We start from the raw sequence: 26,562 nt of genomic DNA on the forward strand, positions 1-26,562 counted from the left end.
AGAATGCATTAAACTAGTAGAGAAGAGAAAACAGGCAAAATTACGGTGGCTACAAAATCCGAATGAAACAACTACACAAAATTTCGCAGATATCAGGCGGGAAACTTCCAAAACTTTTAGAACAAAGAAACGGGATTTTTTGAAAGCTAAAATTAAGGAACTTGAAGATAATAGTAAAAATAAAAATATTCGGGACATGTATAAGGGGATCAGCGAATTTAAGAGAGGCTATCAACCTCGTGCTTATATATTAAAGAAATCTGACGGAACAGTTCTCACTGATACGGATAGCCTCTTAAATAGATGGAAAGATTTCTTTGACGATTTGCTGAACACGCAGCCAAAAACTAATGTGCGTGGAGAAAAGGAGATACACACCGCAGAACCGTATATTCCAGAACCCAATCGAATAGAAGTGGAAGCCGCTATAAAGAAATTAAAGAAACACAAATCTCCGGGTGTAGATGAAATTCCGGCTGAGTTAATTTTAGCTGGAGGCGAAAAATTGTGGAACAAGATACACAAACTCATTCTCCTTGTCTGGAACAAGGAAGAATTGCCACAAGAGTGGAAAGAGTCAATCATTGTTCCAATTCACAAGAAAGGCGACAAAACTGACTGTAATAATTATCGAGGCATTTCTCTTCTGTCAACATCCTATAAAATCCTTTCAAATATTCTGTTAGCAAGATTGACCCCATACGCAGATGAAATTATTGGAGATTATCAGTGCGGATTTAAACGAAATCGATCAACTATCGACCAAATATTTACCATTCGCCAAATACTCGAAAAGAAGTGGGAATACAATACCCCGGTACATCAACTATTTATTGATTTTAGAAAGGCTTACGACTCGGTTAGGAGAGAAACATTAAACAACGTTCTTACAGAGCTTGGAATACCGAGAAAGCTAATTAGATTAATTAAGATATGTTTAAGTGAATCCCAAAGTAAAGTCCGGGTAGGAAAATTTTTGTCCACGAGCTTCCACGTCGAAAATGGCCTGAAACAAGGAGATGCGTTGTCGCCATTATTATTTAACTTTGTGCTGGAATACGCCATAAGGAAAATCAAAGATAGCAACCAGGGCCTAGAGTTGAACGGCATTCACCAGGTTATGGCATATGCTGATGATGTAAATTTAATAGGGGATGATAGGAGAACAGTAGAAATAAATGCAGAGATATTATTAAACGCTTGCAGGGACATGGGTTTACAAGTAAATGCAGAGAAAACTAAATACATGGAAGTGCGTCGGGACCGTAATACGGCAAATTGTGGAGGCGTTAAAATATTAAATAATACTTTTGATAAAGTGGATACTTTCAAGTATTTAGGATCAATATTAACAGACGGAAATCATATTCGCGAAGAAATTAAATGTCGACTAAAAGCAGGGAATTCGTGTTACTATTCGGTTCAAAATCTCTTGTCGTCGCGAATTCTGTCGAGGAATTTGAAGCTTAAAATATATAAAACGATAATCATGCCAGTTGTTCTGTATGGTTGCGAAACATGGTCGCTTACTCTGAGGGAAGAACATAGACTGAAAGTATTTGAGGACAGGATCCTGAGAAGAATATTCGGACCCAAGAGGAACGAGAATGGGGAATGGCGGAAGCTTCATAACGAGGAACTACATAGTTTATACGGTTTACCCAACATTGTTAGGGTCGTCAAGTCTAGGAGGCTTAGGTGGGCAGGTCATGTAGCTAGAATGGAAGAAAGTAGAAACGCTTTCAAAGTCTTGACTGGTAGACCCATAGGAAAACGACCATTAGGAAGACCTAGGCGCAGATGGGAGGATAATATTAAGATGGATCTCGCAGAGATAGGAATACAAAGTAGAAACTGGATCCAATTAGCTAAGGATAGAAGTCAGTGGAGAGCTTTTGTGAACGCGGCACTGAACCTCCGGGTTCCATAGGCCATAGAGTTAGTTAGTTAGTTAGTTTTAGTTAGTTCGTACCTACATCGATTTAGAGTTTTATCATAACTATGATTCCAGGGCGTAGAGAGGCTTCAAAATTCATGACCAAAATAGAGTATCTCACAAGCCCATCAAGCTAGGAACATAAAACTCGGTATACAGACTGAAATAAGGAGACACATTTCCCAGCGTTTCTGAACATTTCCGTTTTAAATGGGGAAAGGGAGACATTTCTTCCTTCACATTGAAATCGACGTTGCTTGTTGTTTCTGATCGCATAGAGCTCCTTTGTGGATAAGCTGTTAGCGTACGCGCCTTTGGCGTGGGAGACCCGGGTTCGATTCCCGGTGGGAGCTCATGTGGTTCCGATTCCACGTTAATCAGTAGGTCCCGTCTCATATAGGCTCTCTGCTGAAAGGGACGTTAAACTCAAAATCAACTCAACTCAACTGAACGCATAGCGAGGAACGGTTCAACAGTTTAAAATGAATTTTGGTTAGTACCTACCTCAAGCTGAGTTTAAGTTGTCACTTTGATTAAAGGGCGTATCCCAAGGAGGTTGGAGGTTTAAAATTTATGCCAAAAATAGAATATCTTATGAGGTTTTATTACTAAACTTTCATTGAAATGCATATCCCAGGAAGGGGGGAGGGAAGATTCAAATTTTTTTCATAAACTTATTTTCCGAAGAACGAGAATTTCAGCTAGGAAGCAATAATAAAAATTCAGTAATACCTACTGCCGATTTTCAAATATGTGTAAATAACAAAAACTGAGTTATGGAAGGTATCCTTGTGTGTAACGATGCATGGATCTATAACTTTATTAAGAAATTAACTCACTTCATGGCTTAAGAAATCCGAAGGTCGGTCGCTGCAGAAATAGAAGTATCCACTCTACCCTATTCTGCTACAAATTATGTCAACAATGACGTTATATCCCATCACTATATTCTTCCTCCATCGTCTTGGCCTGCGAAGAGCTCTATTACCTTAGATACCTCGAATTAATTATTCACATATTTGTTAAATGTACGTTTTGTGAAGTTCGAAGTTACGTAAACTTTCCCGTTTTGTAACTTCAAAAGAAGAAAGATGCAAAAACATTCTGGCACTTTCGGTGGGAAAGCAGAAACATTTAATTTTACACTCATTCACTTTCATTAATCAACCGTGCCTCCTTTAACCTAAACGGTATAAACGTGGGACGATAAACTAAAAACTTACCACTTGTAGAACCGAAGTTCACTATATAGCGATCAAAGTAAAGTTTTTATGCAACTTACACATTATCTACAGTGGAGAAAAAAAAAAAAAGAAAAAAAAAAAACACTTACATTAAGCAACTCCTTATACACTGAAATCTGATCCTGCAGACTATCAATTTTTTTCCCTAATTGCTCTTCTTGAATTCCGTGTATCTTACTTTCCTGTTCTAATTGTACCAATGCAGCATCCTTTTCCTGAAGAAGTTTAAGGATTTCAGCGTCCATTTGGCCAGAACTTTCTAAGGAAGATCTGAAAATAAATTGTAAACAGTTATTAAGGGTATATTTGAAAATAATACTCAAACTAAATTTGCTGAATGGGAAGCAAAATGCGACATTTATCTTTGTAATGATGTTACTTAGTCTAACGACACATCAGCGTACAACACTTTTCCCCTCTACGTTTTAGGAAAAACGTGATTTTAGTTTAGCTTTAGAATAGTCTCCGTAGATGTTATTTCAATATACTTCAGTATTCCATCATTAATAATCGCATCCTTAATGGGCTTGAAGAATTCCTAAATACACGTTCGAACCTCAAAAGAGCAGCACTTGATTTCTAACACAAGTACCCAAGTTCGTCATAACCATTTGAAAACAACTACTATCTTGAAATAAAGACCAATATAATTAGCACTTTCGTGTTCTCGTTATACAAGAACTTATTCATAGGACGACTGGAACAACGAATTCTCCATTATTTGCCACTCAACGTAACATTCATCTGGATCCGAATTACTGATGGTATTTATTTTTAGCATAAACCCACAGACAACCAGCAATGAAGCTATTCTTACAAGCTCTGAACTACAAACTCTCCATTACATTTGTCTTGGCCTTCTCCACCGGATTTGAGAACATACGTCTCAGAACTACGTGCACACAAAATCTACCAATAATTATAGAACAGTTCCACTTTAGGATTAGGATTAGGAATTAGATTTCTAAACTTTCAGCATCTAAGGCTATGCTAGTCCGTCACGCTTGAGGGATGACGTCCCTTGGCGATCACACTATCCGAGGAAAGGGAAGAAAGAAAGGAAAGGGAAAGTAGGAAGCGGTCTGGGACATATGTTAGGTACCGTCCCAGCATTTGCCTGGCGTGAATGAGGAAAACTCAGGACACCCTCACACAGGATGGCTGGTCTGAAAAAAGATTTTTACACTTTTTCAACCGAGTGCCCCCACCGGGAATCGAACCAGGGACCACTCGTATCAAAGCCGAGAGCGTTAGCGACTACGCCACGTGGGATCACAGCTCCACTTTAAGAACATACCCCTCACCACCTTCAACTCACACTCTAAGCCCTGACTATTCAAAGTACAAGTACTTGATCTACCACAGCGTCCTGCAACAACTACCTTAGGGGCCTGTCGTTTGCTCTCTCTAATCAGGAATAACTGCACACATCTTCCACATCTTATCACCGAAGAAATGCTAGAAACCTAGATGTAAAACCTGCTCCATTAAAGGCCATTCCAATATTCTACCAAACCATAATTTTCGTAGTTAACGATTTTTGTAACTTCATTTAGTTTCTTCAGTTCATCAGCGAATAGCTTGAAATCTGAAGGTATTTTGATACGTAATGTAAACATCTCATTCACCTGAACGAATTTTCGAAATTCTATCCTGAAGAACTTAATTATTGTTACATATTTACAGAGTTGAACATAAAGTTAAGAACCAGGTACTGGGTATTTTTTGATACCACACTAGCAGCGTTCACCCCGCTTCGCTGCAGTCACCCCGGAACGCAATAAACTTTGTTACTTAGATAATTTTTACTTTTTCGCTTTCAAGTGATATGATAAAAACCATAGAAGATTGCAGTAAATCTTAACATTATATCGCCTGTCATTTATGTTAACCCGCCCCGCTTCGCTGCGGTCATCCCGGTGCTGGCATATTGTAAAAGTGTCTGTAAAAATAAGCAAATCTTTTAAAAAATTTTAAACAGAAGATTCAAGCTATTTTCCGCTGTATATCGCCTGTCATTTATGTTAACCCGCCGAGTTCATGGTCATGCGGGTTGCATATAAATACGTTTATTTTTACCTATGATGAATAACTAACAAAGGATTTGTACGTTATGGACACTTGAATGGTCAATTATCTCAAGACACTGGTAATTAAAAATTAAAGTGATATGATAAAAACCATCTAGGGTCCAAATCCTAATAACCCCCCAAAAATAAAAGAAATTGGTTCAGCCGTATTAGCGTGATGAGGTAACAAAGGATTTTGTACGTTCTCTTTTATATAATAGATGAGTATCTAATTCTTTTGGATGGAAAATTCTACCCGATGGATTTCGGGAACAGACCTAGGAGAAAGTCTTTTAGAATTACAAGATATATAATGCGAAATTTGGTGTACAGGAACTTTATAATACATAGAAACCAAAAATATTGCTCATTTGCACACATTCAATATGGCAGAAATAGGAACAGAAAAATCTGAACTATTTGATTTACAGACACATAATTTAACTAAGATATGCGCGTATATGGGTTTTCTAGTATCCTTATACGAATACATCATTCACTAGTACAGAGTTTAGGAATAATTACATGCTTTACTTGAACTGTTGGCTATAAAGACAAGTACATTGAGGTATTCTGCTTCACTGAATACGTATCTGTCTATTACTTGCATTATACCATAGATGCAGTGGGAGGGAGCACAAAATACAGTCCTCGTTAACTCTGTAGTTATTTAAACAATGTAGGAATCAAGCTTATCAGATCTCTAATATACCAGTATTACTTTTGCAAAAATCATGAATATTATAGCATAAGAAAGGCAGATGATCGAAGTTTCTCCCCTTTCAATAGGGTCTTTCTATTCCTATTATCTTGACAAATATCTTCTCATAAGGAGAAAATACTCACAATGTATCTTCAACTCTGGCGAAGGTATGAATATGAGACTGTAACATTCCTATAACTTGTCTCGCTGCTGCACACTCATCTTCTGTAGCTTGAAGATCTTCATGTAACGATTCCAATTGGTGCTGGAGCTGTAAAAATGACAATAATAAGTAAAGAATGCAATTTAAGACAAATACGATGAACATAATTCATAAATCAACAGATTTGATACCTAAGAACACTTAAAACAGAACTATAGACTGTTAGTTTAGAATATAAGATGGTTACGACAGTAACATGGCGTTCTGCAACATTTTTCCATCTCTGAAACTTCCATCACTTTCCATTTGAACTGGTGCCAAATGTACTTGCACAGTGTGTGTGTGTGTGTGTAAAAATGACTGTAAAAATACTTTTATAAAATATACTACTTATAACTTGAATAAATATAAAATATCACCAAAGCAAACACTTACATTTTAAAACTTGCGTTACAGTTTAGGCAATATATCAAGACTATTCATGGCTTTGGATTACATGTTTTAACAAAAGAGACACTGACCAAAGCTTAATACTTTACTTTATTTTAAATTATAATTTGTTACTGTTTCGGATATCTAGCACATCCTTCTTCAGACACGATCGAAATTAATGAAAATACAGACATATATATAAATGTTGTTATAACAGAGTTTAAATTCTTTAACCGTCGTATACATATTCATTGTTATAATTTTTTTTTTAATTCTTTTAACAGTCATATATAGAGTCATTGTTGTACTTTTTTATTTTTATCTATTTATTTATTTATTTTTCTTATTTACCGAGGCCTTCAGCTCATCCTATAAGTCTTCGTGTTCACTTTCCAATTAATCACTTCCTTTATTTTTGGTTCTTATAAGGGCTTTTTATTTTTTATGTTTTTATTTTTTTTTTTTTTAATTTTCTCTATGTTATTCAAACTTCCTTGCCATGATTCATTAATTGGTAAGCCCCCTGTCCAGTTCATCAGTTTATCTCTTCCTACCTTCTTTATCCAATCCGCTTCTTTCCACTTCCTTATTATCATTCTTTTCTCCATCTCCAACACTTCCGTCTTATCCCAATTAATTGCGTGATTCTGAAACTGAATTTATTTATTTCTTCTGAAACTGAAGAATTTATTGAAGAAAGGAGGGGTCAGAACTTATAGAAAGAGTGGAGAAACTTTATTAAGATCAATAAAGAAGAAGAATAGAAAAGGAACTAAAAAGATTAATGAAGAGGAAGAAGGGGTCATTTACAGGGTATGGTGTGAGGACTGCGATATGTCATATATAGGAGAGACAGGAAAGAGAATGAAAGAAAGGATAAAACAACATGAAGATGATGTTAGGAAGAAAAAAGATACCAATGCCATATACAAACATGTTAAGGAGACGAATCACGCAATTAATTGGGATAAGACGGAAGTGTTGGAGATGGAGAAAAGAATGATAATAAGGAAGTGGAAAGAAGCGGATTGGATAAAGAAGGTAGGAAGAGATAAACTGATGAACTGGACAGGGGGCTTACCAATTAATGAATCATGGCAAGGAAGTTTGAATAACATAGAGAAAATTAAAAAAAAAAAAATAATAAAAAAAATAAAAACATAAAAAATAAAAAGCCCTTATAAGAACCAAAAATAAAGGAAGTGATTAATTGGAAAGTGAACACGAAGACTTATAGGATGGGCTGAAGGCCTCGGTAAATAAGAAAAATAAATAAATAAATAGATAAAAATAAAAAAGTACAACAATGACTCTATATATGACTGTTAAAAGAATTAAAAAAAAAAAAAATTATAACAATGAATATGTATACGACGGTTAAAGAATTTAAACTCTGTTATAACAACATTTATATATATGTCTGTATTTTCATTAATTTCGATCGTGTCTGAAGAAGGATATGCTAGATATCCGAAACAGTAACAAATTATAATTTAAAATAAAGTAAAGTATTAAGCTTTGGTCAGTGTCTCTTTTGTTAAAGCAATATATCAATGGAATCATCAGACACATTATCTGATTCTTTCTTGGTTGGTTGATTTGGAATTTAGCGTCCTTTTCAGCACCGAGGTTATATGGGGCATTGTCATACAGCTTAACATGGGATTCGAATCACATGAGTTCCCACAGCCAATTCAACCCGTGTCGCCCACATTATCTGATTGTAACATGGCCTATTAAAATATAGATGTTTGCTTTAATTAGATATTACTTATAAGTTTATACGTACTTCCCAAGTTAGAATGTAAACACTACCTAAGTACTAAGCAGTATCTAGGTAGTATTTACATCTTCCTTATACGGAGATTAATGCTGTGTTTCTTTCTAAAGTGATGAAAATTTTAACCTTTTATTCCTAACTATATTAATAAAGTAAACGAAGTGTTGGTCTATTTTCAATAGTATTTTAAACAAGAACGAAAATGTTAATAATTATGTATTCACGAAGTAATGTAATTGTTTATACGATGTATGATCAGTCGTGGAATATATAAAAAATATCTTTAACTTTTGGAGTATAGATACTTGTAGACTGAAAATAAAATCCGTGCTAAGTGCCAAAAATGGGAAAGTTTGGTTTAATGTCAAAATGTGGCCTATGTGCCTAACACTGCTAAGTGAACAACGGGCTCTCTAATATTCACTGTGGAAGTAGAATAATCGCCAGAAGAATGCGCGTGGCTATATGTCCCATCAGTTCTGTAGTAACATCTGGGTTTTTATTCAACATTTTCATTTTGACACTTAGCACGAATTTTATAGTCAGTCTACAACTTTTGCAGCACTTGCATGTGATCAATATACTAGACCTGTTGCAAATACACCGTCTAAGATTAGGTAATGTAAGCACATCTCATGAACGCTTGTTCAATTCATGATTGAGTTCTACTATTACTTAAACACTATTAAGATTTACACATTGTTTTGTCAATAAGTACGCAGCAGTTTTTATCGAAATATCAGTATTAGTACATACGAACTGAACAAAAGGAGTCTCGGGTAGTGCAATTGATGATTGACATCCTGTTCGTTAGTTCAAAACCCCATACTTCTGCTCTGTAAGCAACAAAGACGGGAATTCTCATAACTCAGGTACACGTAACATTAAATTATTGCCTATTTATGTACCTATTGCTTTGTTTCTTTATTTGGCTCGAACATTCTTTTTCTGCAAGAAGCTACATCTTAGACGTAAGACAAGAGACCAACAGCTTTGTGAAAGATCCAAACGTCAGAAATTCAATCCAGGTCCCTCGAACTGCAGATTGCAAGTAAGAACGCTCACTAAGGTTGCGAGCTTTTTCAACACCACAATAAGGAGCATCAATGGTACTCAAGATTTCATTGCAATGTATCAGTATTTTGTTACTGCCCTCAGCAGTAAACTTCCGTTAACGAAGAGGTTTAATGAGATTTATTGAACTTCATTCTGCAGACAGAAGTTTTTCCTGTGGAAGTTAATCTACATCAGGGATCAGCTCTCAGTCCATATTTGTTCAAATTGGTATGCACAGTTGCGTAATATCAATAATTTTTGCGTAACATCTTCCACACAGTTCTTTGCGAGATGTCTAATTTTCTGCTGGCTGCGGAGGTGGATTGCTGTGAACTTCGAACGAAACCCCCTCTCATACTCTCCACAGTGGCCTCGCTTACTTGTGGACGTAAGAATGACTTTCGCTTACATATGCATTCATTAGCTTTAAATTCGGAATACAGGTACGGATACTGTGTTCACTGGTATAACTACAACAAACTTCTTTCTAAAAGTACATTGCACAATGATAACAGATTGGCAAACATATAAATTTCACATACAAAACGCCTTCCTATCTTCATTGGTAGCCATTTACTCTCCTATCGCCTAGCAGCGAAAACAGTAAATACGCGACATCTACACCAGCTACTGAAAATTTTTGAGTTCTCGTTTCCATTGGTACTACTTTCATGAGTCGTGAGTTCTTTTTAAAAGTGAGATTTGTTTAGGTTTCTAATCAGAAAGAGCATTAGTAAAAACACTGTGTATTAAAAGAAAAAATCTTATTATAACAGCAATGATTTGTCTGTGGGTAACGCTAATCCTAATAGTTAACAATCGCCGCTCCACATGTTCGCTACGACAATGCAATATTTAACAAGCTTTACCGCCAATCCCCACATAAAGCGTACTACCATTAACTATTAAACGGAAACAAGGTTCACAAGCAGAATATAATTTAGTAATTAAGTAACATAAACTACAGACAGTTGTTTATTTACCTCAGCCCGTTTTCAAGCTATTAATAAATTATATTCTACAATCAAAATACTTATTTCAATTCACGAAACATCATACATTTACGTACAACTAGATGTATCTATGGTGTACAGTAAGAATAGGTGTAACAATAGAAAATAGTCATATACATACATACATATATATATATATTCCACCTTTTGGACAAGATAGACTCTTGATAGCTTCAAAAATGATACTTTATAGGCGACGTTTCTCAGGGCCGGTTTATTTCATGGGAATCAATCATTATGACTATAAATACAGCGTTTTTTTTTTTTTTTTTTTTTTTTTTTTTGGTTTCTAATGGTCGATGAGCTGCATAGATCTAACTAAATTCATTTTCGTTGTATTTCTTTTTTCTTTTCTTTTCTTTTGTTCTCAGATAATAGCAACGTCATACATGGATGGATGTGCGTATATTTAAGTATAACTCTGGAGCGCCTGGATCAATTTCAGAAAGACTTTGTACATATATGAGTTACAATTTGGAAAATGTACTGTGGAGTAACACATCTCTAGCACCGAAAACGACCTGAAATTAGTGTAGAATCCATACTTTTCGGGTCGCTAAGGTGATTGGTGACAGTTTCGAAGATATTTAAACTCAAGTTTTTATCCCTAGCAGCTTCAGAGTTGAGGGTGGGAAGAGTTGACATGTACAAACAATCGATAGGATTTAGGATTTAGATTTCTGGGCTTTCGGCATCTAAGGCCATTTAGCCCTTCACGATTTGAGGGATGACGTCCCTCGGCGAGCACACAATCCGGGGAAAGGGAAGGAAGAAAGGATTGGGGAGGGAAGGAGGCGGCCTGGGACTTATAAGTTAGGTACCACCCCGGCATTTGCCTGGTGTGAATGAGGAAAACCCAGGAAAACCTCATTCAGGGTGGCTGGCCTGAAAAAGGTTTTACACTTTTTCGACCGAGTGACCCCGCCGGGAATCGAACCCGGGACCGCTCGCACCGAAGGCGAGAGCGTTAGCGACTACGCTACGCGAGGCCACATACAAACAATCGAAAACGTCAGAGAATTAATGTCGAATACAAAGTTTCGACATCGCTGAGATGAATAGTGGCACTCCTTTTAAGTCCGTTTAAGTCTAAGTTCAGCCCCTATCGGCATGAGGGGTGAAAATAGGATGTCCAAAATGACCAAGGTTTTCGGTATCAGGAAATCGGCTGATCCGTTTCCAATGCCTTTTGGAGCATAGTTATTACCAATCTGAAGCTGGGTGTTTATCGTGCTATTTTAATTAAAGGGAGATTCTAGAAAGATACAGTAATTCAAAATTTATGACAAAAGTAGAATATTTTATGGATTTTTAACACTGTACTTTCAAATGCGTATCTTAAAGAGGAAGGGGATTCACATATTTTCCATTCTTGTAGACACTAGAGTTAAACATCTTAAATGGAGTATGGTACTTCTTTGTAGGACTCAAAAATTTCTTTCTTTCTTTTGCCGGTCCACAAGATCGAAAGGTTGAGAACTACTAGTAAAGACGGAAAAATTTCTTTTGGATTATTTTAAAATTACTTATTCATTATCCTGCAACTATTGTCTGAAAATTTTGTATTGACGATGTATTTTAGTGTAAAGTAACTTTTGTTTATAACCACTTCGTAAGGGGAGGAAGGCGGGGGAAGTCGCTTTATCTTCCGTCAAGGTCTATAACATCCTGACGTTCGCAAACGAAAGAGCTATCAACAAACGGTCAGCATCTCCATTGGCATGACACATCAGTCAATTGTACTGCTAGGAATCTATTTTGAGGGAACTTCAATTACCGAATGTTTTCGGCTAAGTAAAATAATAATAATAATACTAAAATAAGTGAATAATTAAAAACCTTTCCAACCTTAAAAAACCAACAGCGCCTTCTCTGACTAAGTCAAGACCGGAGATATTGTACACTCATGTCCAAAATTATTGTCGCATGTCTATAAATATGTTCTTATAGAAATACAATTTGGTAACAAATTCGCCCTATTTCTTATAATGTTAGTATGTGCATAATCGGCAAAGACATGTATGTGGCAAATTTCATGTCAAAAGAGCAGTAAATAAGAACAATAAAAACGAAAATAAAATTTTCTTGTCCATTTAGCAACATTTTATTTTACTCATTATAATTTTCGTATTTATAATTCTTTTCTTATAAAATTTACCAAAAATATACATTTCCAAATTATACACATAGTATCAGTATTAAAAGTACCCTGCAAAATCATTATCGAATTATATTCTTGCAAGAAGACAGTTATAGATATGCGACAATAATTTTGGACATGAGTGTACATATGTCTTCTTTTGTCCCTGTTCAGCTAAATCTTCAAAGAGCTCAGAACAAAGTTGTAAGTTTTAGCTGTGGGAAATATCAAGATATGGGGAATATATAATCCAGAAGAAAATGCTCAAGATTCTTTGCTGTAATTGCTTTTGTTTTCCACAACTGTTGAAACATAGAAAGTTTTTTTTTTCTTTCGTTTTGCCAACGCTTTCTATCGTGTTCTCTTCTCAAATTCCAACGTTGATTTCCCAATTAGCCATCTATTATTCTTATCTCAAACATCAATTTCTAATAACTTTCGGTAATCTTGACTTAAAATAACACTTCTTGATTTTAACGATTCTTTTCGTAGGATATGTGACAAGTTTTTCTGATTCTCTCAGAAGAAATTCGACAGTTTCGAAACATTGATTTTGGAGTCTTGAAATATCGTCGAAAATATTTAACACAACGAAGCAGAAAATACAAGAGAAAAATAAGTGCGATTGGAACTCGATGATTTTTTTTTTAATAATTAAATTCTCTTTGGTAAACATTCACCCTGAATTTTTCATACTGGTAGAAACCTTCCATAAAAAAATTAACGAGAGAAAGTATACAGCATAATTCTTTGTTACAAAATATTCTGATTATGGAAAAAAAAAATCTTGCTACATTATCTGAACGTTTTTAGCCTTACCTTCTGGCACTTTGAACATATTTTAACATCTTTGGCATCTTCATTATTAGAATCACAGTTGGAAGATTGTTGCACCTCTTTTGCGGAGGTTTCATCTTTCTGCCTCGGTGATTTTTTCTCCCTGAATGAATGTCGAATTCGTTGGCCAATACTCGACACTGCTTGCAATGGACGGTTAAAGTTGGGTTTATCAGACGTTGGTGAGGATACAGGACTTCCTTGAGATGACGTGGACGAGAGTCCTGGAAGGAAAATATACGTAACGCAATGTAACCAAATCTAAAACATTAATGTTATTGTCTGAGTGTACTCTAACTTATGACACAAATGTTGGGAAGATAAAATACAACAGAAAGAAATATAGACATCTTCAGAAACACGGCTTTCATCAGAAAGCTATAACTGTCACAACACGAATTCTAAGTTGAAACTATCCAGCAAGAAACACAGCAACTTCGAATCACAGAAATTCAAAAGCATATTATGTTACTGTTATAGAGATTTTCAGTGAGCGATTATCTCGGAAAAAAACGGAAGTAATTAAAATTATTTTGCTCTAAGTCAACATTACCGCACTTGTTTGTGCGTTGAAGTTTGGCGTTCCTTTTCAGCACTGAGGCTATATGAGGCGTGGAACTTCAATTTAATGTGGAATTCGAACCACGTGAAGTGTTCGATTTTTTTAATGGTCCCCTACGGGGAATCGAACCCAGGATCAATACACTGACGGCACACGCGCTAGTCACTACACCAGCAGGCAGGGCTATTTTTGCACTTGTTAAGCAGCACAGGAGAAGGACCCGAAAATTTTATTCACGATAAGTTATCTGAACAAGTTGTATTGAATTCCTAACTGCCTTCTCATAGTATCCAAGTAACAACACGTAACACAACATATACGGGTGTCTCATGAGGAAGGGGCAATATTTTGGGAAATGGTAGTATGGGTGATTTTAAATAAAAAGGTTCATATGAACATTGGTAGTAATCTCAACGGTTTGAGAGGTACAGGTTGTGAACCATTTTTTACTTCATGTTGCTTATTACTCTCCCTGTATTTAGTCATAGCGGATTTGAAAGGTGATGGAATTGCCCTTCCAACGGTATGCAACATGTGACAGTGGTTTCTTTGGAAGGGAAGTTATTGAGGGAAACTTGGGAATCAGTGTTGCCATCCAATTCCCTTACATGATCTTAACTTTCTCTCAATAACACCCCTTTTCAAAGAAACCACTGTCATATGTTGCATACCGTTGGAAAGGCAATTCCATCACCTTTTAAATCCGCTATGCCTTACCTCTGTAAAATAGTTACAGGGTGAACAATATGCAAGAAAGTCAAAAATGGTTCACAACCTGTACCTCTCAAACCGTTGAGATTAGGACCCATGTTCATATCAACATTTTTGCTTATAATCTCCCGTACTATCATTTTCCGAAGTATTGCCCCTTCCTCCTGGGACACCCTGTACACACTTGGTCTATGATTTACGTGGTTTTTATTCTATGTACTAAAATACCTAATATTCTCCTCAGACTAGTAATATTTCGATTGATTTGACGCAGCTTTCCACTCTTCTCTACCTTGAGCTAGACCTTTCATTTACATGTATGCTTTATTCCCTCCATCTTGTATTATTTGTCCGTATATTTCAATCGCGGCTTTTCTGACGGTATTTTCCCTCTGTCACTCTCTCCATAGCCAATACGGTAATTTCTCCCATGTCTCATAACGTGTCCAATCATCTTATCTCTTCTTTTCGAAATATTCTTCAATATACGCCGCTTTTCTCCTACTCTTTCATTTGAAACCTTATTCATACATCTAATTTTCAACGTTCTATATTACCACAATTTAAAGTTTCCATTCTCTGTTTTTTCTTTTCCTTTAGACTGTATACCGCACATCCATACAACGTCACACTCCATACATACAATTTCATCAGCTTTTTCTTGAGTTTTGTGTCAACGTTTGCTGTTAAAAGCTTTTGTTTTCTATGAATGTCTTCTTCGGCTAAGCTATTCAAGATTTCACAACTTGTTTGCACCTATTATTATTTTGCTCAACAGACTTCTTGCACCATTTTGATCTTCAGTTTTTAATTCCAGACTGCGCGGGAGAAACAGTATGTCTAAAAAACAGGTTTTCAGGAGGCGATTTTTTTTTTTTTATTTTACCAAGCATAAGTATGAATCACTTATACTAACAGTACCAGGACGCGATTATTCAACTCGTGTTTAGAATTGCCTTATACCAAGTTAACCGGAGTTGGAGCATGACACACAGATTTCCAATTTTGACTTATCTCCTTATGGCCAATTTCTGACATACTGTTTCTCCCGTGCAGTCTAGAATTCTTTTCTTGCAATAAATAAATAATAAAAACTTACATTTATTATAAATTCGGATTCAATGTTGTTTTTCTTTTCTTTCTTTTGCTAGAGGAACATGGTGGCTCAGTGGTAGAGCGCTAATCTTTGGTGCATGGGGTCTCTGGTTCGATCCCAGGCCAAGTAAATTTGTGGTGGACAACATCGTGTCCGTGGGTTTTCTCGGGGTACTCCCGTTTCCTCACACATTTTCCTTTCACCAATTCTTCTATCATCATTCACTTGCTTTAATCATCGTCTCCGTTAGACTAAAGAACAAATTCGTGGGACGTTAAACTGAAAGATTTCATTTTCTTTCTTTCTTTTGCTAAATGAGAAAGTAAATCTCATTAAAATACTTACTTTTGTTTGCCTCAGATTTTCCAGCGGAACTAAACGGACTCCATAGCGCTGGTATACGGCTGCGCCGGTACGTTTCGGCTGGAGGATCGTGTAGATCAGACGGTCGATCCACAGGGGATAAAATATCTCCTCCGACAGCACAGTCTTCTTTCTCAACATCAAGTGCTGGCACGTCTTCACAATGGAAAGTACTAAAAGCAGTCTGAAAGTAAAGGAACAAATGTTCACAGTACATTGTTAACGTATATGAAAGAACAATATATCAATAAAAGGTACGGACCATCGAACTAAGTTTCTCCATCCCATTTCTAGACTAAAATCAAGTCAATCTGCAGTTATTACTGAAACATTTGTTTGTGAAAAATGAACAAATTATAATAGGAGTTTCCGGAAAACTCCCCGGACTAAACTACTACTTCAGAATTTTTCACGAGAAATGACAATGAAATATTTATTTATAAAATATGAATAAAATCGCCTTAGTAGATCTCTCTCTCTCTCTCTCTCTCTCTCTCTCTCTATATATATATATATATATATATATATATGTAATTGTCTAAACTCTCACGCCTATAGATATTTTCAGGGAAAGTGGCTTACGCCATTTCGTAGAGCTGCTAATGAAAGAAATGTGAACAAAATAGTCTCAACAGTTTTCAAAATATCCACCTTTAAAAAAAAAAAAAAAAAAAAAAAAAAAAAAAAAGTAAACTAACCCTATGCATTTGTTTTTCAAAGGAGAAATAAATAACTTACGCCATATTATAGGGTTCTTAATGAAAAATTAACAAAATTGGATTAACAATTTTTGAGAAAATCTACTTAAAAAAGAAAAAGAAAAGAACCTGGCCCTTAAGACTAACTACCCACTGTGGATCTTTTAATGAGTAACCATTTACGCCATATTCTATTTTTATTAATAAAACTAGTTGTTTCCTCCAAGCCTTCAACTTGCTGTACACTATGTAGCGTTCAGTTTTTCCCCTACAATATTTTGAGTATTCTGTTCATAATGTTTTTGTCTGTTTCCATTTGTTTATGTAATTATTATTGTTCACTCTTCTGGTTTAGTGTGTTTTAGATTGTTTAAACTAGTGTTTTTGTAATTGTTAAAATTAGTCTTTATAATTTGTATGCTGTGCTTTACAAACGAATTTCCGTAAAGAAAGAGAGTAAGTTGAACTGTTCACCGTCCAGAATTGTGCGGCAAGTAAGACAGAGAGACTGGAGCGTGTTACTTATCTAATAATTAGTCTTAAAACTCATAATGCATTAACAGGATAAGTATATCTTTTAAGGAAATAGAACATTTAAAATACAACATTCATTGTGAATTTTAATCTTCAAAGTTATGAATAAAAACTAACGGAAAATTAAAGTGGAAATAGCAGACTGGTATTGACATCATTATAGTGCTGCTAGAATGTGGTTTTTGCACTTAAAAATAATATAATTTTAAAAAAATCGGAAAATACTAAAGACTCATCTGCATTCTTTAGGTATTACAGCACAGCTGCAAAGTATTACAGGTGTAAACTTACTACGGTAAGATTTTCGTCGTACAGTATAACAGTAAATGTTAAATAAACTGATATTTTATTGTCCTTCAGGAATGACCGCTAGTATTTTTTTCAATGACTATGATTCAGATTAATATAAGGTGTCATGTAGCAACAAAATAATAATAGCACAAGTCTTGAAGCAACGAACCTGAATACGTGAAGTAAAATTAGTTCCTTGATAAGTTTTTTTCCCTTTTTTATAAGAAGTGGCGACCCATGCTAAAAATATAAGTAGTATTTTATGTCTGGGCTAGTACGTTTATAAATAATAAAAAAAAGACAACGCAAAACCAGAATATTGCCAAGCGTTTCCGAAATACAATTTCCGTAGCATTACATAATAAATGGCGACCCAGCTTTAGGATATTTGCTTCTAGACGTTGACTGCTAGGTTTTGTTTCAAAGAAGCCAAGATAGAAAGTATTTTTAATAGTACGGTTATGAACAATTTGTGTTTACTGAACTTTTAAGTGAGCTTCTGAAGGAAATTTAATAGTAAATATCAAAATGTCGAGCGATAGCAGTAGTGGAGAAAATTCGTACGACGAAAGTGTTGGACATAGTTGTTGCAATCGCAAATATAGGTACAGTGTAGCTTGTAGTACCTGTAAACGCTGGTATCATTTAAGGTGTCAGGGGATACCAAATACGGAATATGAAATACTAAAAATGAAAAGTGTAAAATGGAGCTGCTCAGAGTGTACGTTGAAAAACGGTACAGATAGAGAAAAGAATATAGATCGCCGTAATGCCGAAATCACAGATAATGATAACGTTGTAGGGAACAGTGTGGAGGAAATTCAAGTTACCGGTAAGGATATGGAGATAAATGGTGCTTTAAACGTTACCACACAAAAAGTAAGCAATGACTTAGTAAATGAAACGGAAGATCTTGTTAACGCTAGTAATCAAACCAGTTCAAACGTCGAGTTTGTAATGCTGTTAGAGAAATTAAACGAAATGTCGATAAAGCAGGATAATCAGTCAAAAGTGTTAACTGAAAGATTAGACTATCAGGCAAGGGAATTTAGTGAAAGGTTAGAAAACCAGGTTAAAGCAATAAGCGATAATTTTGAAAGAAAGATAATTGAGTTACAGGGTGAATTAAAGGCTTTTCAGTTAGAGACTTGCATTGAAATTCGTAGGGACTTAGAACTTGTACAGGACGATGTTGAAACTTTGAAGAACAAGTGTGAAGAAGTAGATTCACAAGTAGAAGAACTGAATGACCGTTTCGTGACTTTAGAAAATGATAAGAAGAGACACAAATCTAGTATTTGTCAGTTAAATGCACGTGTAAGTTCATTAGAAGAAGGAAATAGGGTTATCAATAACGAAATAGAGAAAAGCATTGAAAGAAATGTCCATTTGTGTAGCCAAAAGAGTCAACACCTAGACCAACGTTTGAAAGAATTAGAAAAGCAGGTGGAAATCTTTAGTTCAGGTGAAAATAAAGCTACATCAGAAAGTAATTGCATTGATAATCGAAAACAACTGCAATATACTGTAGGTTCTAGAAATTCTGAAGTTGAGGTGCGAGGAATTCCAATCGCAAGTAGTTACCGGGATTGTACTACTACAAGTATTGTTACTACAATAGCTAGTACTACTCCGTGCAATCAACGAATTAATGTTACATCGCCTTTTAGTTTGCCTCTTGAACCACTTACGGCAAATACAGTATATGGTACTGAAGCGACAAACGCTCATAATAATGCTAATAGTTTTTATCCTGTTAACACTACTAAAAGCCAGGTAGGTTGTTCAACTGCTGTTGCATGGTCTGGTTTAAGTTCTTTTCAACCAAATACAAATACTTTTAGTGCTAATAGTGTTAACAATCCTTTCTACTTTCGACCAATGAATCAAAGTGATACTGGGTTGAGTCGAAACGTAAGTATGTTCCCATATTCAACTCAAGAGTCCAGTAAACGAGAAAATGGTAACAATACAAGCTTTTCCTTAAGAGATTTAAATGCGTTTCCAAAATATGATGGTAATCCTACGCAAGGTGCCGCTCGAAACTTTTTAAGAGAGTTAGTTCAGTGCATGGAATTGTATAATATGTCAGAAAGGGAGAAATTGTTAGTAGTTCAGAGATTGTTGACACATTCGGCGTCAGCGTGGCTAAAGTCAGTTTCAGGAGAAATAAATTCATTCAATGATTTTGTATATCAGTTTAGAAAGCAGTATTTCTCAGCGCGCTTGGAACGTGCACAGAAAAGACAGTTGCAAGCTCTTCGTTACGATAAAGTGAAGTTCCCGCGAATGGTAGATTTTGTATGGTACATTGTAAATCAGTATTACAGTATTTGCGATACGGTAAATGAAACAGAACTAGTAGATCTGATACTCGAGTGTTTACCAGAAGGGGAGTCAAAATTGTTAAGACTAGTAGGTTGTCAGGATACGGAATCCCTAATTGCTCATTTGATGGAATTAGAAGCACAGACGGACGTTGCAGAGTGTCAATTCTCTAGTGTGAAGCAAACAAAAAGAGCTTTTGTTAGAAATGTTAATGTTCAAGAGAGTAAAAAGACGAAAATTGATTCTTCGGTGCAAACAGAGCAGTTTTTTGGTAATAGAAACAGTGAAACTTCTGACCGTGAAGGTTATCAGTATTCTTACAAGCCATACCGCTACCAACGGAATAATAAGTTCAGAAGAAATGGTCGTGGTAGGAAAAGGATGTATAATAATGATAATAATAGGGATTATAATTCAAATTGGAGACGTGACGACCCCGAGTTTAATTCGTATCCTAATGAGTCGCCAAGAGTACAATATTCATCAGAGAATGATGAAGGCGAAAGGAATGTAAATTATCGTATGGGAGCTGATTCCATTCAGAGAAATCCTAACAGAAATACGGTAGTGACAGATGCTGTTGTTCATCACTCGCGCGAGGAAAACTTCCCGTGCAGTCGACATTAGAAGGGGGCGATTTCGACTGCAGTTTGAGTCCCCGGCAGTACTTAAATTTCGAAAATACTTTTGGTAGTAGATGTTTCGACTTAACGAACACTTTGCATGGTGATAAATCTATTGTTTGTGTTAATATCCAAGAAGAGGGTGAAGAAGTTCGAGTTAATAAAATTTCAGTCGATAGCGGTTGTGCATCAAGTAAAATTTCAGAATCGTCCTCAGAATTGGTTTTCAAACCTTCGCAGGATAATTATCCACTTGTACCGCGACGCCGAAACGTGCCATTGCAAATACGTTTTGTTATCGATGAAGAGAGTGAGTTAAGTAATTCTAGGGTAGAAATAACAAAGTGTCATCCTCCTACTGTGGATTGCGAAGTAGCTGGACTTCCTATAAAGTGCATAATTGATAGTGGCTCAGAGTTAAATTTACTCAGTTTATCTGTTTGGAATAAAATAAAGAATAAATATCCTTCCGCCAAATTACGCCCAGATCCTAATATTGTTTTGTGTGGCTTTGCTGGAAACGAGAAATACTTAGTGAAAGGTTACCAACTTTTGAATCTAGATATCCAGGGCAAGATATTCGAGACGCCAGTGTATGTGGTGAAAAACCTGAAGACTGATATGATACTAGGTGTCCCATTCATTAAAAGATATAATGCTGTGTTAGATTGGAAAAACAAAATCCTGTCCTTCGAGGATTCTAATGAAACAAAAGTTACTGTAAACTTAGATGAATATAATATCTTTTTGGCAAAGTTAGAAGTGCATGATCCGATCCAAGAAGAAGAAGAGGGTGTAATATCCAAAGAAGAAATCGAGAATTACGTTCGTGAAAGAAATGACTTGGATAACGAGACGAAGTCAAAATTATTATCATTGTTGCTGAAATATCGTACGTTGTTTTGTGAGTATCCGAGAAAAATTAAAACAGAGCCGTATAAAATTCAGTTAAAGGATAACGAGCCCGTAGTAGGTAAATCTTACCCAATTCCTCAACACATGCAGGGCGAGTTCGAGAAAACCTTGAGTAAATGGATACGTATTGGTGTAGTGAAAGAATGTGTTAGTCCTTATAAAAATCCAATACATTGCGTTCGCAAGTCATCAGGAAGCGTGAGGCCTGTATTAGATTTGAGACAATTGAATACTAAAGTTATATCACCAAGGGTACAGGTGGAACCAATAACAGAGATTTTAAATCGTATGTCAGGGTCTACTATTTTTTCTTCATTGGATTCTACGGATTCATACTATGGTATTGCACTTCACCCAGAGTCATCTCTTTGTACTAGTTTCCTTTATTTAGGAAGACAGTTCATCTTTTTACGAATGCCAATGGGATTAAAATCTTCAGGATCAGTTTTTCAAAGTGTCATGAATCATTATTTTGATATTAGTACTAAGGATTTTGTCATATGTTATTTAGATGATGTGATGTGCTTTTCACCTTCGTACGAGGATCATTTTTCTCACTTGGAAAGAGTATTAGAAATTTTTCGAACAGGAAACTTTTCATTGAACTTTAAGAAATGTCAATTTTTGAAATCCGAAATTTTGTTCTTAGGACATGTAATAAGTGGAAATTCCATACAGGTGAATCCTAAACATAACGAGGCCATTCGAGATTTTCCAATTCCCAAAAACAAGAAGCACTTGAAGGCATTTTTAGGGCTTGTTGGATGGAGAAGACGTTTCGTCAGTAATTTTTCTGAGTTAACATCACCTTTGTACGACCTATTAAAGAAAGTGAATAAATTTGAATGGACACCTGAAGCTTTAGAATCTTTCGATAAATTGAGAGTCATATTGAGTTCACCTCCTGCGTTATCTCAGCCACATTTTAATCTAACATTCCATATCTATACTGATGCAACTGCACAAAATCTCGCTGGTTATATAGCACAACATCCTGAAGAACAAGAAGAAATGAATGTAATTGGTTACGCTAGCAGACGTGTTAAAGCCCATGAGATGTCATTATCAATATTTCAGTTAGAACTACTGGCAGTGTTATTTTTGTGCGAGCAGTTTTCATACTATCTATTAGGAAGAAAAGCTATCATACATTGTGATAATGCCGGAGTAAAACATGCGTTGACTCTAAAGAACTTGGATCCACGCACGACCCGCATGATTCTAAAACTGCAGAGGTTTGAATTGGAGTTTGTACATTTGCCAGGAGTAGAAAACAGATTTGCGGACATTTTGAGCAGGTATCCACCTGATGTAAAAGAAAAGGAACCTCAAATATACCGAGTGAACTTCATGTCTCAAGAAGATGATTCACTTCTAAGTTTTGACGAAATAAAAGAAGGTCAAGCTTCAGATGATTATTGTGTAAAGCTAAGATCTTTGGCACCAGATTTACAGTTTCAAGATAAAGTTAAAATTTTGGACGGCGTAATTTATCAAAGAAATCCTAAAACTCAAAATTGGTTGTTAGTGATCCCCAGTAAGATGATTTCCGAGTTGGCACAAAGGATACATGTTAACGGACATTTGGGATTAAGAAAATGCTTAGCGTTCGCTAAATCAGTGTTTTATTGTAAAGGTATGAAGTCTGCCTTCGCGAAATGCATAAAGGACTGCCTTGATTGTGCGACATCTAAGTTCGCTAATAGAAAAATAGCTAGAGAAACCTATCATATTACTGGTGAGAAACTACACGAGAAGATTTGTGTTGATATTGTTGGTAAACTTCCAGGCAGTTCCGGATACTATTTTATACTTTCCGTTTTGGATGTTTTTTCAAGGTTCATTTGTTTTTACCCACTAAAATTAACGAAAACGAAAGAAATTGTTGCAATATTAGAAAAGAGATATTTCCATCATTATCCTATTCCAGCATGTTGTATTACTGATCAAGGAGCTCAGTTCAATTCGAAAGTGTGGAAGGAATTTTGTACAAAATATAAAATGCGGCATATCATGACATCCCCTTATAATCCAAAGTGTAATGGTTTAGTGGAAAGGAAACATAGAGACTTAAATACTATCATCAGAGTGTATTGTCATGATAATCACACACACTGGAGTAAAGTATTGAAAAGAGCACAGGATCTAATAAATAATTCGTTTTGTAGCAGCACAGGGTATACTCCATCTGAACTATTTCTTTCGTATTCAGCATCAGAACGTTTTAAATCTAACTATCCCTGGCCTAAGGAAATGGAGAATGTGGATATCAAGGATCGTTTCCTAGAAGTTGTGTCAGAAATAAATTCTAAAAGGGACAAAAACACGGTGAAGTCATCAGGAAGGGAAGTGATAATCAAAGAAAGGGATTTGGTTTTGGTGAAAACACATGCGCTTTCCTCATCCTGTAAGAAGAGAATATACAAATACATGAGTACTTACACAGGACTGTATGTAGTGGCTAAACTTATGAAGAATAGTGCTATGTTGCAGGATCTTAAAGGAAATGCTGCTGGCATTCAGAATTTTTCAAATTTAAAAATATTTGATTGTTCCCGAGAGAAACGAGAAGAACTGTTAAAGGACTATGTTGTAGTTACATGAAGTTAGTTTGTTTTGTGCACTTTTTATATATATCAATATTTAGTCAATTTATAGTTTGTTTTCGTTTTCGTTGTATAGATATTCTTTGATAGCATTTGTGTATCTGCTGGACACTGAAATAGTGAATTATTTTTCCATTATTCTTCAACAAACTTTTATATATTGAAAACTAAGTATATTTAGTGAAATATTTAAGTGAGGTTAAATAATATAAGCAAAAAAAAGGACGATTTAAGAATTGTTATTTTTTTCTCATATTATTTTTTTGTGTGGCAGGGGAGGATGTAGCGTTCAGTTTTTCCCCTACAATATTTTGAGTATTCTGTTCATAATGTTTTTGTCTGTTTCCATTTGTTTATGTAATTATTATTGTTCACTCTTCTGGTTTAGTGTGTTTTAGATTGTTTAAACTAGTGTTTTTGTAATTGTTAAAATTAGTCTTTATAATTTGTATGCTGTGCTTTACAAACGAATTTCCGTAAAGAAAGAGAGTAAGTTGAACTGTTCACCGTCCAGAATTGTGCGGCAAGTAAGACAGAGAGACTGGAGCGTGTTACTTATCTAATAATTAGTCTTAAAACTCATAATGCATTAACAGGATAAGTATATCTTTTAAGGAAATAGAACATTTAAAATACAACATTCATTGTGAATTTTAATCTTCAAAGTTATGAATAAAAACTAACGGAAAATCAAAGTGGAAATAGCAGACTGGTATTGACATCATTATAGTGCTGCTAGAATGTGGTTTTTGCACTTAAAAATAATATAATTTTAAAAAAATCGGAAAATACTAAAGACTCATCTGCATTCTTTAGGTATTACAGCACAGCTGCAAAGTATTACAGGTGTAAACTTACTACGGTAAGATTTTCGTCGTACAGTATAACAGTAAATGTTAAATAAACTGATATTTTATTGTCCTTCAGGAATGACCGCTAGTATTTTTTTCAATGACTATGATTCAGATTAATATAAGGTGTCATGTAGCAACAAAATAATAATAGCACAAGTCTTGAAGCAACGAACCTGAATACGTGAAGTAAAATTAGTTCCTTGATAAGTTTTTTTCCCTTTTTTATAAGAAGTGGCGACCCATGCTAAAAATATAAGTAGTATTTTATGTCTGGGCTAGTACGTTTATAAATAATAAAAAAAAAGACAACGCAAAACCAGAATATTGCCAAGTGTTTCCGAAATACAATTTCCGTAGCATTACAACTATATGTTAAAATTATTCTTAATTAAAACCTACACGCTAGCGCCACTTATTGGTGTCAAGCAGGCAAGCAGTACAAGTAGTGACACCTATCGAGGCGACTGTGTTTAGCGTTACACACAGACTGAGACGTTATGAGCTGAAAACAAGGATATACTTATGAAATATGAAGAAAAGTTCCCTGAAATGCTTTTGAAAAAGTCATTCGAAAAAATAAAATTCACTCCGAGTAAACTATGTTTTGGGCACTTTTTCTGGAGAAATGACACACTTATATTGTAGCATTATTGACAAAATATTTATTTATGAATATCAAAAAATAATCTGAGTTGTTTTTGTGAAAATCGTCCAAAAAGAACTCACCTTAAAGACTAAACTACCCCTAATGGATTTTTTTTTCTAGATATTATAGGGTTGTTAATGGTATATTGATTTGTGACATATAAAGAAAATCGTCTGAGTCATTTTCGAGAAAATAATATTTTTTTTCTGTTTATCTCCAGTAAATTACCTTATTTTTGGCGATAGAAAAATAATTCTATTCCATCCTCTAGGGAATCATATAAAAATATAAAGTTTAAAATATGATTCGGATATGCTGAACGTATCCCTCTAGGAAAGTATGAATATCTCGGGACGGATACACAGACAACCGAAAAGTACCCTTTATGGCATCTAATGGCCATGAATCATGTAAATCCATTGAAATCTCAAATTCGATTTGTTTCACGAGAACAATATTTTCTTCTCTCATCGTCGTTAAACTGTGCGTCCACTTTTTACGTTACCTTGTTGCTGAAAGGGACGTTAAACTTCAACCAACAAGAATACAACACACAAAGAAACAGTTTTTTTGAAGGGAGAATGTCTGGATAATGTAAATTACCTCCTAGCCACGATCACACCTGAAAATTGCTTAATTAAGCTAAGCGAGCAGAAGCAATCAATTGTGTTCCGCTTTATTATATAACTTCTTGTTTAGCAATTGTTTAAAAGTGACACACAATTCTCTGAACGAATGTTAGCTATGTACACAGTTTCGCAATATTTTCTCTGTATGTTGTTTATCTGGCAAGCATTTATTTTGCTGCGGAAAATAACAACACGGAAATACCACCTATTTTGCTGTATTAGAAATTGCGCAACTCCTGTCCATTATAAGGAAATAGTAAAACTGTGTTAAAAAAAAAAAAAATGCGGCACACATTTTTTAATGCAAATTACAATGTTGATATAAACTTCAAA

General features: G+C 35.3%; 1 protein-coding gene and 1 non-coding gene across 5 annotated transcripts in view; both read right to left on the reverse strand.

The window, feature by feature from the left end:
• Positions 1-26,562, reverse strand: part of LOC145687997 (TBC1 domain family member 2B-like) — a 99,359-nt gene that overhangs the window by 51,608 nt on the left and 21,189 nt on the right. For all 4 annotated transcript variants that reach the window (XM_081761655.1, XM_081761656.1, XM_081761652.1 and 1 more), the window contains exons 4-7: positions 16,088-16,289; positions 13,356-13,597; positions 6,096-6,223; positions 3,270-3,450 (exon numbers count right to left, since the gene is read on the reverse strand). In XM_081761655.1, the coding sequence (XP_081617781.1) occupies positions 3,270-3,450; positions 6,096-6,223; positions 13,356-13,597; positions 16,088-16,289 (753 nt within the window). The remainder of the gene's footprint in view (positions 1-3,269; positions 3,451-6,095; positions 6,224-13,355; positions 13,598-16,087; positions 16,290-26,562) is intronic.
• On the reverse strand, positions 11,313-11,387 carry TRNAR-UCG (transfer RNA arginine (anticodon UCG)). Its single transcript has one exon. It is a non-coding gene; the product is annotated as a tRNA-Arg (tRNA).

The sequence above is a fragment of the Thermobia domestica genome, chromosome 6 (assembly GCF_964235325.1).
Source record: "Thermobia domestica chromosome 6, izTheDome1.hap1.1, whole genome shotgun sequence".
Classification (NCBI taxonomy): domain Eukaryota; kingdom Metazoa; phylum Arthropoda; class Insecta; order Zygentoma; family Lepismatidae; genus Thermobia; species Thermobia domestica.